At 42.9% G+C, this 13,152-nt stretch overlaps 1 protein-coding gene across 4 annotated transcripts in view; it reads left to right on the top strand.

The window, feature by feature from the left end:
- The window catches only part of piezo1 (piezo type mechanosensitive ion channel component 1 (Er blood group)), a 95,359-nt gene that overhangs the window by 48,345 nt on the left and 33,862 nt on the right, over positions 1 to 13,152 (top strand). For all 4 annotated transcript variants that reach the window (XM_085427221.1, XM_085427220.1, XM_085427219.1 and 1 more), the window contains exons 19-32: positions 483 to 659; positions 1,023 to 1,148; positions 2,025 to 2,225; positions 2,435 to 2,639; positions 4,579 to 4,683; positions 5,821 to 5,977; positions 7,191 to 7,434; positions 8,584 to 8,680; positions 8,881 to 9,046; positions 9,634 to 9,723; positions 9,845 to 9,927; positions 10,430 to 10,507; positions 12,510 to 12,610; positions 12,704 to 12,830. In XM_085427221.1, the coding sequence (XP_085283347.1) occupies positions 483 to 659; positions 1,023 to 1,148; positions 2,025 to 2,225; positions 2,435 to 2,639; positions 4,579 to 4,683; positions 5,821 to 5,977; positions 7,191 to 7,434; positions 8,584 to 8,680; positions 8,881 to 9,046; positions 9,634 to 9,723; positions 9,845 to 9,927; positions 10,430 to 10,507; positions 12,510 to 12,610; positions 12,704 to 12,830 (1,957 nt within the window). The remainder of the gene's footprint in view (positions 1 to 482; positions 660 to 1,022; positions 1,149 to 2,024; positions 2,226 to 2,434; positions 2,640 to 4,578; positions 4,684 to 5,820; positions 5,978 to 7,190; positions 7,435 to 8,583; positions 8,681 to 8,880; positions 9,047 to 9,633; positions 9,724 to 9,844; positions 9,928 to 10,429; positions 10,508 to 12,509; positions 12,611 to 12,703; positions 12,831 to 13,152) is intronic.

The following is a 13,152-nucleotide window of genomic DNA, read 5'->3' as shown; positions in this document are numbered from 1 at the left end:
GTACTGAGATGTCACGCGTGTCAGACATTTATCTGGGCTAAGACTCGGCTAAACTTCTGAACACAAACCCAAATTTTACATAAGCTCTCAAAAAACACACATCCAGCTGCTACACACATGTGACGTTGTTGTTAGTGGTTCATGTAACCGCTACACGGTCTGTACATGCGTTCCCACATGCACGCACAGCACACCTACACTCAGTAATGCAGCTGATCTTTACAGACGCATATTTGCAGGTGAATCTCACATTTTTAATAACGGATAAAGTTTATCTGTCAGGAAGATCAAAGTGACAGCAGGAGCTTCTAAATGCTTAACACTCTTTCCTCTGGATATATGTACGCATAGCAAAGTCAGCTCGTTATATGACGTTGGTGATGATGACGGTGAGAAAGACAATGACAACAAATGTTAAGAAACTGTCCCGATTAGGGGAAAGCATACCTGTTAAAGTGCTGTCTCTCTCTGTTTGTCTGTAGCCATCCGTGATGAATCTGGTCCTGGTTGTCCTCTGGTCTCTGGCGATGCCTTATGACCGTTTCAGATCCATGGCGTCCTGCCTGTCCACAGTTTGGGTGTGCGTCATCATTGTGTGCAAGATGTTGTACCAGCTCAGTGTTGTTGACCCTGACGACTACTCCCGTAACTGTACCATGGTGAGACTCTGCTTTACTGCAGGCGTGCAAAGCCAGTAGGAGAGAAGCGGCTGCATGGTTTGGTTAATACCTGAGACGAGCATGCGTTTGTGCTGAGCCTGTGTTTATGCAGTCAGTTCAAGGAACAAAAAAGAAAGTGGCCGGGGTCACAGACTGGGCTGAAAATGAGCTGAAAGTCTGGTTATGTTCCCAACTGTGACTTCCGGAACATCTCAGTAGTGTTTTATAAATCCGGTGAGATCAGAATAATAATTTTATTACTAATAATTTTAGAGAACTTCTTGTTGTTTGACTGCTCTTGTAGAATAATCATTATCAGCACTGGAGTGAGAAAGTGTTTGTGATCCATCTTTTCTTTTACAGCCTCTTGCAAATGAAACCAACCTGTTACCAGAGGAAATGAAAAACTCTTCCTTGTATAAGGAACCAGTGGATCCCGCCAAATGGTTTGGCATTAGGAAAGATGCTACAGCACTCGGATACAGCAAGGTATATTCATTTCACTTCAAATAATGCAGATGAATTAAACGTGTAGTATAAACACTAATAATGGCATTTAAGTCAAAGCCACTTGGCTCTGTGATGTGTTTGACAGCAGTGTGACCCGCGTAGCACTCTCAGAGTGAGGCCTTTGTTTCTCTTTGTTTAACTTGTACTGTCCAGCAGGATCGTGGTCATTGTACCTGCAGGGTGTCAGCAGCCCGGTGCACAGCTTCTGTGCACTTCTATCACTTACTTCATTAACACAGGTAGCTCAGAATCTAAGATGACTAATGCTTTGTGTTTCTCTGCACATGGTACATGTCAGCTGTTGCTCATAGACTCAGGCTTTAAAGGAGGAGTCACCCACTTCTCTGTGGATAAATCCTTCGCTGCACCTGCGTCCTAGTCCTCAAGTCCTCAGAGTTCCTGGCAATTTCTAACAAAAGACTTCAACCTTGTATTTAATATAAACATATGTGTGCTTCTTCAGAGAGAAACATTTGCATTTTCCCTTTGATAGATTTTGTTAGCGCCCTCATGTTTGAGCCACACATTTGTATTGCTGTCGGTAGAATCTTCATAATTAGTTTTTTACCAGTTTGTGCCTGAGAGTTGCACCTCTGCGTGCAGGCGAGTCCACCCTAGCTTAAAGCTTTACATATCACATTTGAGGTTTATTACAGTCAGCGGTGGCATGAATGCATTGTAGCAGATTGCATGCAGGTGGCTGTTTAATCAAAAGGAATTGCAGACACACGTACACACGTACAATTAGATGTTCTGTTTTACTCTGTGCATCTTACAGTGTACGTGGTTATCACCCAACTGTTATGAAATTTTGGTGAAAGCCTAATCTGATTGTTTCCTAATGCTTTTTTGCAGAACCATTTAATTGTGCTGATGTTGTTGGTTTTTGAGGCAACAGTGTATCGACACCAGGCTCACCATTACCGACAACTCCAGCGTTCCCCGCCCGTCATCCCGGCGCTCTTTCCTGGCGCCACAAGAGACACTTCAGACCAGGGCCTCATATCCTGCTTCAAGTATCTGCTTAACTACACTTTCTACAAATTTGGATTAGAGGTAGTTAAGAAAAGAATCTCTTACTGCACAAATGTGGGCTTTGGATCAGAGTATATCAGTGACAGCTGTGCATTTTGCAGGGAATCCTTTCTATTGTATACTGTAATATTTGTTTTATTTTATTCTAAAGAAGATAAGTTAAATATAGCGTTCCAGCGCATCAGTGTCGTTTTTAGTCTTAATTTTTAAATATCTGCTCTTTTTTAAAGATTTGCTTCCTGATGACTGTGAATGTGATTGGACAGAGGATGAATTTTTTAGTGATAATCCACGGCTGTTGGTTAGTAGCAATCTTAGTGAGGCGGAGGCGGGCAGCTATTGCAAGGATCTGGCCAAAATACTGTCTCTTCCTGTCCATCATCATGATCTACCAGTATCTGCTGTGTGTGGGCATACCGCCAGCTCTCTGCATAGGTGAGTTTTAAAAGCCTTCGATTTTAAAATAAATTAGATGTCAGAAATGTGTAATACATGAATAAAGTATATTCTTGCATATTTCCACACTAGATAAATATTAGTAATACAATATGTATGTTTTATTATGATAAATCTGTGGATGAAGATGCTCACGTTGCATCTTTTTGTTGCATCTTTGCCCATATCAAATCATCCAACTTATTTTGAGACGATGGAATCAGGAGTTGTAGACCTAACAGTCTCCACATGTGTGACTACTTCTCACATGTCTGAAAGAGAGCCCACACATGCCAAGAAGCAATCCACCCTGAACCAGCAGCGTTTAATAGAGAACCATGTCTTTGGAGATGCTCAATCTTTCTCCGATCGTTCTCTCAGGATTGCAGATTCACCCAGTGAACAAATCCAACAATACGTCCATGTCTTCTACAAAACCAAGCACTGTGTGCTCTATTCACTTCCCTTTAGCTCGTATCCCTGGATAACGACTTTGTGGTTTATATCAATGGATGCAGTGCCGTATCTTTACATTTATAACGGTAATTATTTAGGAAGCACTGTGCTGTTCTTGAAAACAAGACTGCATGATGATAAGCATCTTGAAGTAAGTTGATCTGGCACTATATAAAAAAAAATGTAATTGTATATGTTAATAATGAATGTTAATAACAGTTCAGCCTCCAACCTAAAAGCCTAACAGAAAAGAGCTTTAGTGGCCCATGTACAGTTTTATTACGCTGCAAAAAAGCTTTTATTTTGAAATATTTCAGTTTTATTAATATCTACTTAAGCCTTAAAATAAATTGGGTCTCATACACCCCATGTCCCCCTTTAGATGCAGCCCTGCTGGTTGCAGATATTGCTGGTTCTGTGCGCTTCCTCAGGTGGGGGCTCCCAGTTTGCACTGGAATTGTTTGCAGCAGAGTCTGACTTGGTAGGAAGGAAAATTAGCAGTCTTAGGACAGGGGTGGGCAATCTCAGTCCACGAGGGCCGGTGTCCCTGCAGGTTTTAGATGTGTCCTCGAACCAACACAGCTGATTTAAATGGCTAAATGACCTCCTCAACATGTCCTGAAGTTCTCCAGAGGCCTGGTAACGAACTAATCATGTGATTCAGGTGTGTTGACCCAAGATGAGATCTAATACCTGCAGGACACCGGCCCTCAAGGCCTGAGATTGCCCACCCCTGCCTTAGGACCATGGTCCTCAGACTGGGAGGTGCATCATCCATGATGCAGACACTGTAGCAGTCCAGTCCAAACAGAGCTGAGTATAAAACCAGGCTGATCTTTGTCCCTACACTCACCTATGGTCATGAGCTCTGGGTAATGACTACATTAATGAGACTGTGTATACAGGCTTTGGAAATTATATCTCTCTCAAGGGTGGATGGGCTCAGTCTTAGAGGTAGGGTGAATCATTCGGGAGGGTACTTAAAGTAGAGTCACTACTCCTCCACATGGAAAGGTTGTGGTGGTTCCTTCATCTGATTGGGATGGTTTCTGGGAGCCTCCTGGATGTAGTTTTCCAGGAATGTCCTACCAGGAGCAAACCCCCCCCCCCAAACAAAAACCCAGGACACACTGGAGAGATTATATCACCTGGCTGACCTGAGAGCACATTGGTGTTCCCGCTGATGGGGGGCGGTCTGGGCTTTTCTGCTGTACAGCCCGGATGAACAGTAGTGGATGGATGTGCTGTTTGTCTGAATTAGCTGAGGCCGCTCGTATTTCAGCTAGTAGTTTTATAGATGTGTGGAATGTCTGAGAAATGCAGGCGTGTGCGGACTGTCTCCATTTCACTTGTTTTATTTAAATTATGGCCGATTACAAAAGGTCGGTCTTATGTGTCAGTCGGGCACTTTTCAGAGAGGATGTTTACACATGTTTCTATAAATACTACTGTATGTCTCTGCTTTTGTGTGTGCTTGTTGTAGACTACCCATGGAGATGGAAGAGTCCAGTGTTGATGAACTCAGCTCTCATTAAATGGATCTATCTGCCTGATTTTTATACTGTTCCAAACTCCAGAAATCTCATAGGTTAGTCTGTGTGCTTGGTCACTCCATCCATGAGTGAACAAAGCAAACCTTTGTGTCACTGCCACTCCCACAGTGTGGAGTGTGCATATTCTAATGGAGTGCACTTCAGAGTTTGTATGGATTATTATTGGAAATTGTCACAAAAGAGCAGTTTTTATTACACTAAAAGGCATATTTGTGCTGGTTATGTTTGTCGTCTCACAGTTGTTCCAATAACTTCTGCATATTGTTAATGTTTATGACACTATTTACACAATTGTGTGTTAATATAATAATATATGTAGACAAATTCTGCTCTTTATAGTATAAAATCCAGAGCGCTCAGTAGAACAAGTACATTTGACTGTAATGTGTAGTCAGAGTTCACAGTTAACATATTGTCATGTTGTAGTCAAAGGAGCTTGCAAAGAAAAGCGTCTGGACTTCTTTAAGTTGCTTGAAGACGTTTCACCTCTCATCAGAGAAGCTTCTTCAGTTCTAAGGTCAAATGGTGGAGAGTCCCAGATATAAACCTAGTGGGAGTATCCCCCCACAGAGGGACGAAAGGATAAAGGACACACTTTCGAGGATGCCAATGTTCACATTTTGGACAGAGAGGACAGATGGTTTGAAAGAGGAGTGAAAGAAGCATCTTTGTCCACTGTGAGCGACCATCTTTGAACAGAGGCGGGGCTTACGACACCAACTCTCTGCCATCTATAATCCAGTTTTGAGATCCCTTCCCAGACGCCTTGACGCCCACTCGCATCCTGGGCCCTCTGACCTCAGGAATGATAAGGTGGGGCCAGGTTTCACAATGAACACACCCGAAACTCTGGCTGATTGGGACCCACACCCAGTTTCACACCTTGGCTCAGGCGATTAGAGGATCATCAGGGGGTCCTTTTGTCCCTCTGTGGGGGGAAACTCCCACTAGGTTTATATCTGGGACTCTCCACCCTTTGACCTTAGAACTGAAGAAGCTTCTCGGATGAGAGGTGAAACGTCTTCAAGCAACTTAAAGAAGTCCAGACGCTTTTCTTTGCAAGCTCCTTGGACTTCACAGACGTTGTCATGTATAGTTTTGTGTGTATTCCAGTTACTAAGAATTCAGTGCTGCAGGTGAAAATCATTGCGTTATGTTGTGTGCGCCCACAGCGGACTTTGTGCTGCTGATGTGTGCATCTCAGCAGTGGAAGGTGTTTGAGTGTGAGCACGTGGAGGAGTGGATGGTTCTCGCAGGAGAGAACACAGATGAACCAGAACCAATGGAAGGTCGATTGTTTAACCCTGCACCTAATTTCATGAATTGCAGGTAAATATCATAAAGTCTATACGTCTATATTTTCAGTCATTTCAAATTTAACCTGCTTTGGGTGATTGGAGTGATGACACAAACAGCTTGACAGCGTGGGAAAGTGGGAGTGATAAAGCTTAGATTTAGCTGTCAGCTCCCAGCAGTGGACAGATGTGAGGCCATAGAGCGTGCTTATTGAACTCTAAGCTTCATTTATGCAAACACTGTTTCAGGGAAGGAAAATAACCACATGGAGCTGAGTTCATATTGTAGATACTGTATAGAAACAACAGAAATCCCAGTGAAATCACTTATTTGTGCAATTTAAAGCCAATGAGATCAATGATCAATATTGAGATAGTATTGGAGAAAATGGAGCCCCCTTGTGGGCTCAGGTGGTAGAGCAGGTCATCCACTAACTGGAAGGTTGGTGGTTCAATCCCTGGCTGCGCCTGTCTGCATGCCAGATATCCTTCAGCAAGATGCAAACCGCAGGCTGCTCTTCGATGCATCCATCACAGTATGAATGTGTGTGAATGAGGCATGATGCATGAAGCCCTTTAAGTTAGTTAGTTAGTAGAAAGTTACAAGATGAGAAGCAGTCCATTCACCCTTAGAACAGAAATTCTGCTGAGGCTGTGACCTGTAGAGGGTCAGCCCAGTACCACAGCAAACTGTGTGACAGTGCAGCCACAGTTTTGTTAGTTAGGAGCAAATTAGAAAAAAAGGGGATATTCTTGGAAAACGAAAAGGTAAAGTTTTTATTTATTTCCTTCCACATTTTCCCATATTTGCAAAATACTATTATTATTATCCGTTCATCCACCCGTTCTCTTTCGCGTATGCTTATTGGGGGGGCAGCTAGCCTATACCAGCCATCGTATGGTGAGAGTGGAAATTGTGGACTTGACGTATGTAACAGTATGAATAACTTTGCTTTTGACATTTTGTGATGAAAGCTTTAATGTGATGTTGTAAAAGGACACTTAATCCTTACTTTAACTCTCTGACAGATGGCCTCACACATTACCTTCATGATTTTCTAGCACATGGAAGAAGAGGTTGTAAGACTGTGCACTGCAGCCTGACCTGCCTGTTCTCGATCTAAATCTAAAGAAAAAATGGATTTTACTCATAGTTTGTCTTGCTCTCCTTCTCCATCTCACTACAGGAGCAGCTCTGTCATTCAAATATGTATTTTATGATTTGTTTTCTCTTTTTCCTCTTGTAGGAGTTACCTGGACATGGCGAAGGTTTTGGTGTTTCGCCACTTCTTCTGGTTTGTGTTGTCGGTGGTCTTTATCACAGGGTCGACTCGCATATCTGTGTTTGGACTGGGCTACCTGCTTGCTTGCTTCTTTTTTCTGTTGTTTGGAACGCAGCTATTGGGCAAACCATCCAGAACTCGCCTCAACCTGTGGGACTGTCTCATCATCTATAATGTGGCAGTCATCATATCTAAAAATCTCTTATCTGTAAGTATAACATCTATAGTTTGGTGATGAAATATATTTTACGTTTACATCCACAACTAAGCAACAATGTGTTGTCCTGCTTCACGTATGTTGATGATATCACAAGGCTAACCTTGTTTGACCTTGTTTGAAAAATAATTTACTCTTACCAAAAAACAACATTAAAAAAAATAAGCAAACTGTCGATGTGATGTCCAGGGACCGCCTGGCTCCTCCCCCACCACATGGCAGTGGTTTGCTGTAAAAATCAGCTGCTAAAGCAGGGGTGGGCAATCCCAGTCCACGAGGGCCGGTGCCCTGCAGGTTTTAGATCTCACCTTGGGTCAACACACCTGAATCACATGATTAGTTCATTACCAGGCCTCTGGAGAACTTCAGGACATGTTGAGGGGCTAATTTAGCCATTTAAATCAGCTGTGTTGGTTCGAGGACACATCTAAAGCCTGCAGGACACCGGCCCTCGTGGACTGAGATTGCCCCCCCCCCCCCTGTGCTAAAGCCTCAGTCACACAAGGACAGACGATGGTCAGTGACATCGACTGCTAGGGGAAAATGTGTATTCCTCAACCAGATGGCGAGTGGTTTCTGGAGGTTATTGAGGCGATTGAGGCTGAAATAGGTCCACAGTGCTAGGTGTGTTCCACCTCTTCAAACGCGTTTGCTTTTACTTTGAGTTCAGGTGCTCAGGTAGAACACAACCAGCCAGTTGACCAGTTCAAACACTTGCTCGTTGTTTAGGGAGTGTTTGCAGACAAATCAGCTTTGCCCATTAAACTGCTGTGACCAAGGCTTTGTGATCGCTTTCAGCCAGCGTACTCCAGTAACCACTCACCAACCGGTCGAGGAATACAGAGGTCGTCAGGGGGCGGGTACCTGGTTGCTAGGTCGATGTGATTAACACGGTCTGGTAAAGCAGGACTCACAAAGTGTTAGGTGTTGTCATTGAGAGTCCTGTGAAGCTGTCTCTCGTCAGTGCTGTCATTTCTTTATAGGAGCCTTTGAAAAAGCCAGAGGTTCTGTGTCCCACAGAGACGCCTCATCACTTTGTGATATCATGATATAAAGAAAAAGAACAAGTTTGGAATCTGTGTATACAAAACGTCACATATAGAAATATTGACTGTGCTTATGTGTGTTTGTGTGTTTCAGATCCTGGCATGTGTGTTTGTGTTTGAGATGCAGAAGGGCTTCTGCTGGGTCATCCAACTCTTCAGCTTGGTATGCACAGTCAAAGGATACTATGATCGTAAGTTTTTAAAAATACTTGAGCTGCCGTATCAGTTTCTACTCAGACTGAACGTTGTGCCTTCAATCTGTTTTGGGGTTTTTTGCCAAGTACAATATGAAATGAGTCTTGGTTGTACTTGGTATTTTAAAAAGCTTTAATTCTGATGGGGATTGATGTTCTGCAAAATTCACATTTACTTTCTTTGGATTTCTTGACAGCACAAGCAGTTAGTGACAAGACGTGCAGTCTCCCAGTAGAAGAAGCCGGAATAATGTGGGACAGTATTTGCTTCCTGTGCCTGCTGCTGCAGAGAAGGATCTTCCTCAGTTTCTACTTCCTTCATGTGACAACTGAACTGCAGGCTTCTGCCAAACAGGCCTCGAGGTACGACTCGGTGACATCGCTGACTGACATCACGCAAACGTGCATGAGATGTTTGTCCTGAATTTACCCAAAAGAAGTTTTGAAAATGCTTTAATTACTCACAAGTTATATTTATCGCGATGCCAAAGACACAACAAATCTAGACGATTCATATTTCACCTGACCACAGAAGCGCTGCAGATATTACCATTGTGGTTATTTGGTGCATTCACCGGCAATATTTGAAATCTAAAATGTTGCACGTGCTGACCGAAATATTTGGCACAAAGTGTGTGCGTGACCTGGCCTGAAGCAATGTGCACGGGTATCAGTGACACAGCGTCTGCCAAAAACATGTTTCATCACTTCACTGTCATAGTGCACTGTTAATGTGCTGTCACCGTGACAATCACCCTGTCCGCTGCTCAGTAATACTCATTTCATATTTAACATTTTGAAAAAAGGCTGTGGCCATAACCAGCTGGGACAGCAGGTGGCAGCTATACTGACACCTGTATTTACACGCACACACTTTTGTTCACAAACATGAAACGACCTGGTTCCTGGCTGTAAACTGCTGATGGCACTAACTGACCTTTTCCTCTCAGGGGTTTCGAGCTCTTTAGAGCCAGTATTGTGAAGAACATCAAGTTCCACCAACAAGCTGAGAAGAAATCGCTGTCGCAACTCAAGAGATCGTAAGTGCTCACAGCAATGGAAAAATATATCGCAAATTCTAAGAAACCCTGAAAATGAGAGTGTTCAGAAACAAAGCATCACAGAAATGAAGTCCGTGTCCTTCTCTTCTTTTGTCCTCAGGATGCAGAGAATTCGATCCAAGCAGCAGAAGTACAAATATGGACACAAAATAAGTGAAAGCTCCAAAGAAAGCCCGGCTGTCGGTGCGGCTCTTTTTACTGCCGTGTGTTTCCTGTCACTGCCAGAAGTTTAATCAGTGTCATCTGAAATCAATTACATACGTTAGATACAGCTTCTTTTCTTTCTACAACACTTTCTGTTATTTGTGCTTTGTAAAAATGTTTATTTGCAGAAGCATATTTGCTGTCTCCTCATCCTCTTTCCTGCCTCGGTGTCCTGATTTCCCTTCATTGTATTCCTTCCTGTTCCGTACATTTTTCTTCACTTCTGTTAGTCAATAAAACTTCTCTGTGCTGCACGTGAGTTAGCTTCACATTACACCCTTAACATTTACTCTTCTTTTGTATTTCTGTTCTTCCTTCTGTGTCGTTTTAGGACCACTTGTATTAGGAAGATTGTTTCCCCCAAAAAAGATTAAAACACTTGCCAGACTTCTCCTAGTACAACTGCTAGTGCAACTCTAAGCTTCGCATCCCCGCAGTGAGTCTGTCCTGAAAGCTCTTTGAACTTCTGTTTTCATTCCAGATGATCCAGAGATGCAGACAGGAAAAAAGAGGTCCAGGAAGAAGCTGTGGTACCAGCCGTGGTTGGACCATGCTGCAGGTAGCCTGGATGGAGACGATACTGATATGTGGAAAACCATACAAATAACCCAAACCCAAGAGCTCTGTCTGTCTAAACAACAGACAGAGCTCCAGGCTTGGCTACAAGATCTGTAGCCAAGCCTGTAGTCTTAGTAGTAGAACAGTCTCTGTATGCAGTCTCTGTATGCAGTCTTGAATATAGAGTGTTGATCTGTGGAACCAGCAGCCCAATACAGGAAGTCTGCAAAGGCTTCTGGATGTCTTACAGAAACCCTGAATAGCCTCGCAGGCCGGTCCTCCCAACCACGTCCGTCATGGTAGCTCTTCTCTAGATCTGTGCTCCTGAAATACGACTGGGTTTATTTTAACTGGAAAACTAAGCCTAGAATGGTCTGTTACTTTAGAAGGCTGGAGTGACCTGTGATGTAGATTAATACTCAGACTTTTACCTTTACTGTTTCTGTAAAATAGTAAAGAGAAAAGGGAACGTCCACAATTTAGACTTCTTTGATGATGTTTTATTGAAGCAGTTTAGCAGCCTGACTGTAGATGTCCAGAGCCAGATCTTCATTTGACGTCTTCTGCTCATCACAGGAACTAGAGAAAAAAAAACCAATGGCAAATGTTCCCGAGCACCATTTTTATACTCTGCCCTTGTGCATCCCCCTCTCTCCTTCTCTCTGGATATCCAATCACCATTGTTGAGATGCAGTCACCTGGTGTCCAGACACACCTCATTTCTCTCCTTATCCCTCTCTGCCTCTCTGAGTACTCTTACGCCCTCTCCTCCATTCAGAGATGGTCTTTCCCTTTTCACGTAAATGGCCTCCTTGACTCCCCATCTCTGAATCGAGGAGGGGGTGAGGGTTAGTGTCTTACATTGCTGTGATTGCAGCCATTCCCCAACTCTCTGTGAATGCGACTCATCACCACTGATCATGAAACTGACCTGACGGCCCATTGATAGTCAGTGATGCTAGTTTCAGTCATTGTGCAAATGTGCTGAGATTTCCTCACCTGGATGACTGAGCTTGCATAACTGACACTTTGTTTCATTCAGTTCTTGCAGTGTCACAGTTAGATTTATTAGTAGCTATTTCTCACATGAACATCTATTTCAAACATTGTCCTCACAAATTAGCCCATGTGTCAGTTACATACATATATAGAACCAATATATTCTGTGTCTCTGTGTGTAACTGTTTTCACTCACAAAAAAGAACACAAATAATCAGCTTCGGTAGAGTCGAACTTTGTGACATCTAACATGCACAAACATACATACTCTGAATGCACTGGGAACAACTTGGGCTTCAGTATCTTGCCCAAGGATGCTTTGGTATGGAGACTAGAGCAGCTAGGGGTCAAACTACTTTCAAACGTTCCAGTTAGCAGGTGATCCGCCCTACCTCATGAGCAACATCCACCTCAGTCCACTCATCCATCGATGAAAACCCCTGTGTACAGACTACAAAGCAGGGAGATACAAGTATATCCACCTTTGCTCACCACATCTTGTTGAAGGCAGTTCTGGAGGGAACAGGGGGTGGCTGTGGTCATCAGCTGAGTTACTACAGTAACAACCTGTATCTATGAAGAAGGCAAAGTTAGTCTTTGTCATTTTTGGATGATGCAGTCCTGCTTGTGTCTATGAGCAGTGATGATTTTGGTTTGAACGATGCATTCAAGAACTATAAAATGAGCCGTGTTTGCTCAGAACGGACCATCGTAAATGCTACATGACCAGATTTTCTTTTGGTGCTATGATACAGACCGAGATTCAGATTTAGATTCATTACTTGTCATTGTAGAAAGATACAGTAACATTTTGTGTGCTTACTCAACCACTGGCGAGGTATAAAAGCAGCTTTTTCAAAAAAAGACCCCAAAATAGTAACAATGAAAAGAACTCTAAAAAGTAGCATTAAAGGCAACAATAGCAACATATACAAATGATTGTTATGGCAGCATTAGAGACTTATTTGAGTTATTTACATGACAGTATGTTTTCCTACTTACAGTGCTACACTCAGGAGACTATTACCTGTTTGAATCTGACAGCGAGGATGAAGATGAGCTACAGTCTGAAGAACAGAAGCCTCAGAAACAGACTGCCTGTCAGGTGCTCACACACACAATTTATTCACACAAACAAAAGCGCAAAGTTTTGTGTTGTATGATGTATGCTGTTGCTAAAATGAGATGTCTCTCCCAGTTGGCGTATCAGGCATGGGTGACTAGTGTGAAAACAGCTCTGAGAGAACGGCAGAATCGACAGGGTCGACTGAAGAGAACTGAGGGAGACGAAAGAGCTGATTCACACGAGGCTCTGTCAGTAAAAGGTTGGATTTACTTACATCGATTTCTGATAAGATATTGGATCACACGGCATCCCTGGAGTCAAACAGGAAAATCTGTCATTTATAAATCTGTGAGAATAACATGTGAACTAGTAAATGACTGACTGCTCTCAGCCTCTTAATGTCCTTTGGCAGTAAAACTGTAAACAGCTTTGCACAACTGTTACAAGTATTTATGTGTGTAAAAGCTAAAATGATTGTGATTTAATCCATTCAGACAATTTTACGATGTGACAACGATCAGTTAGAAAACTGAAGCAATTTGTCTACAAACCCTCCAAATTTCACCCCAACAAAGGGTCTT

Source organism: Rhamphochromis longiceps, linkage group LG13, assembly GCF_057381845.1.
Source record: "Rhamphochromis longiceps isolate RC_006_pf linkage group LG13, R_longiceps_female_GT1.1, whole genome shotgun sequence".
Lineage (NCBI taxonomy): Eukaryota > Metazoa > Chordata > Actinopteri > Cichliformes > Cichlidae > Rhamphochromis > Rhamphochromis longiceps.
The sequence above is the reverse complement of the archived record's forward strand: the minus strand, read 5'-3'. Positions and strand labels throughout refer to the sequence as shown.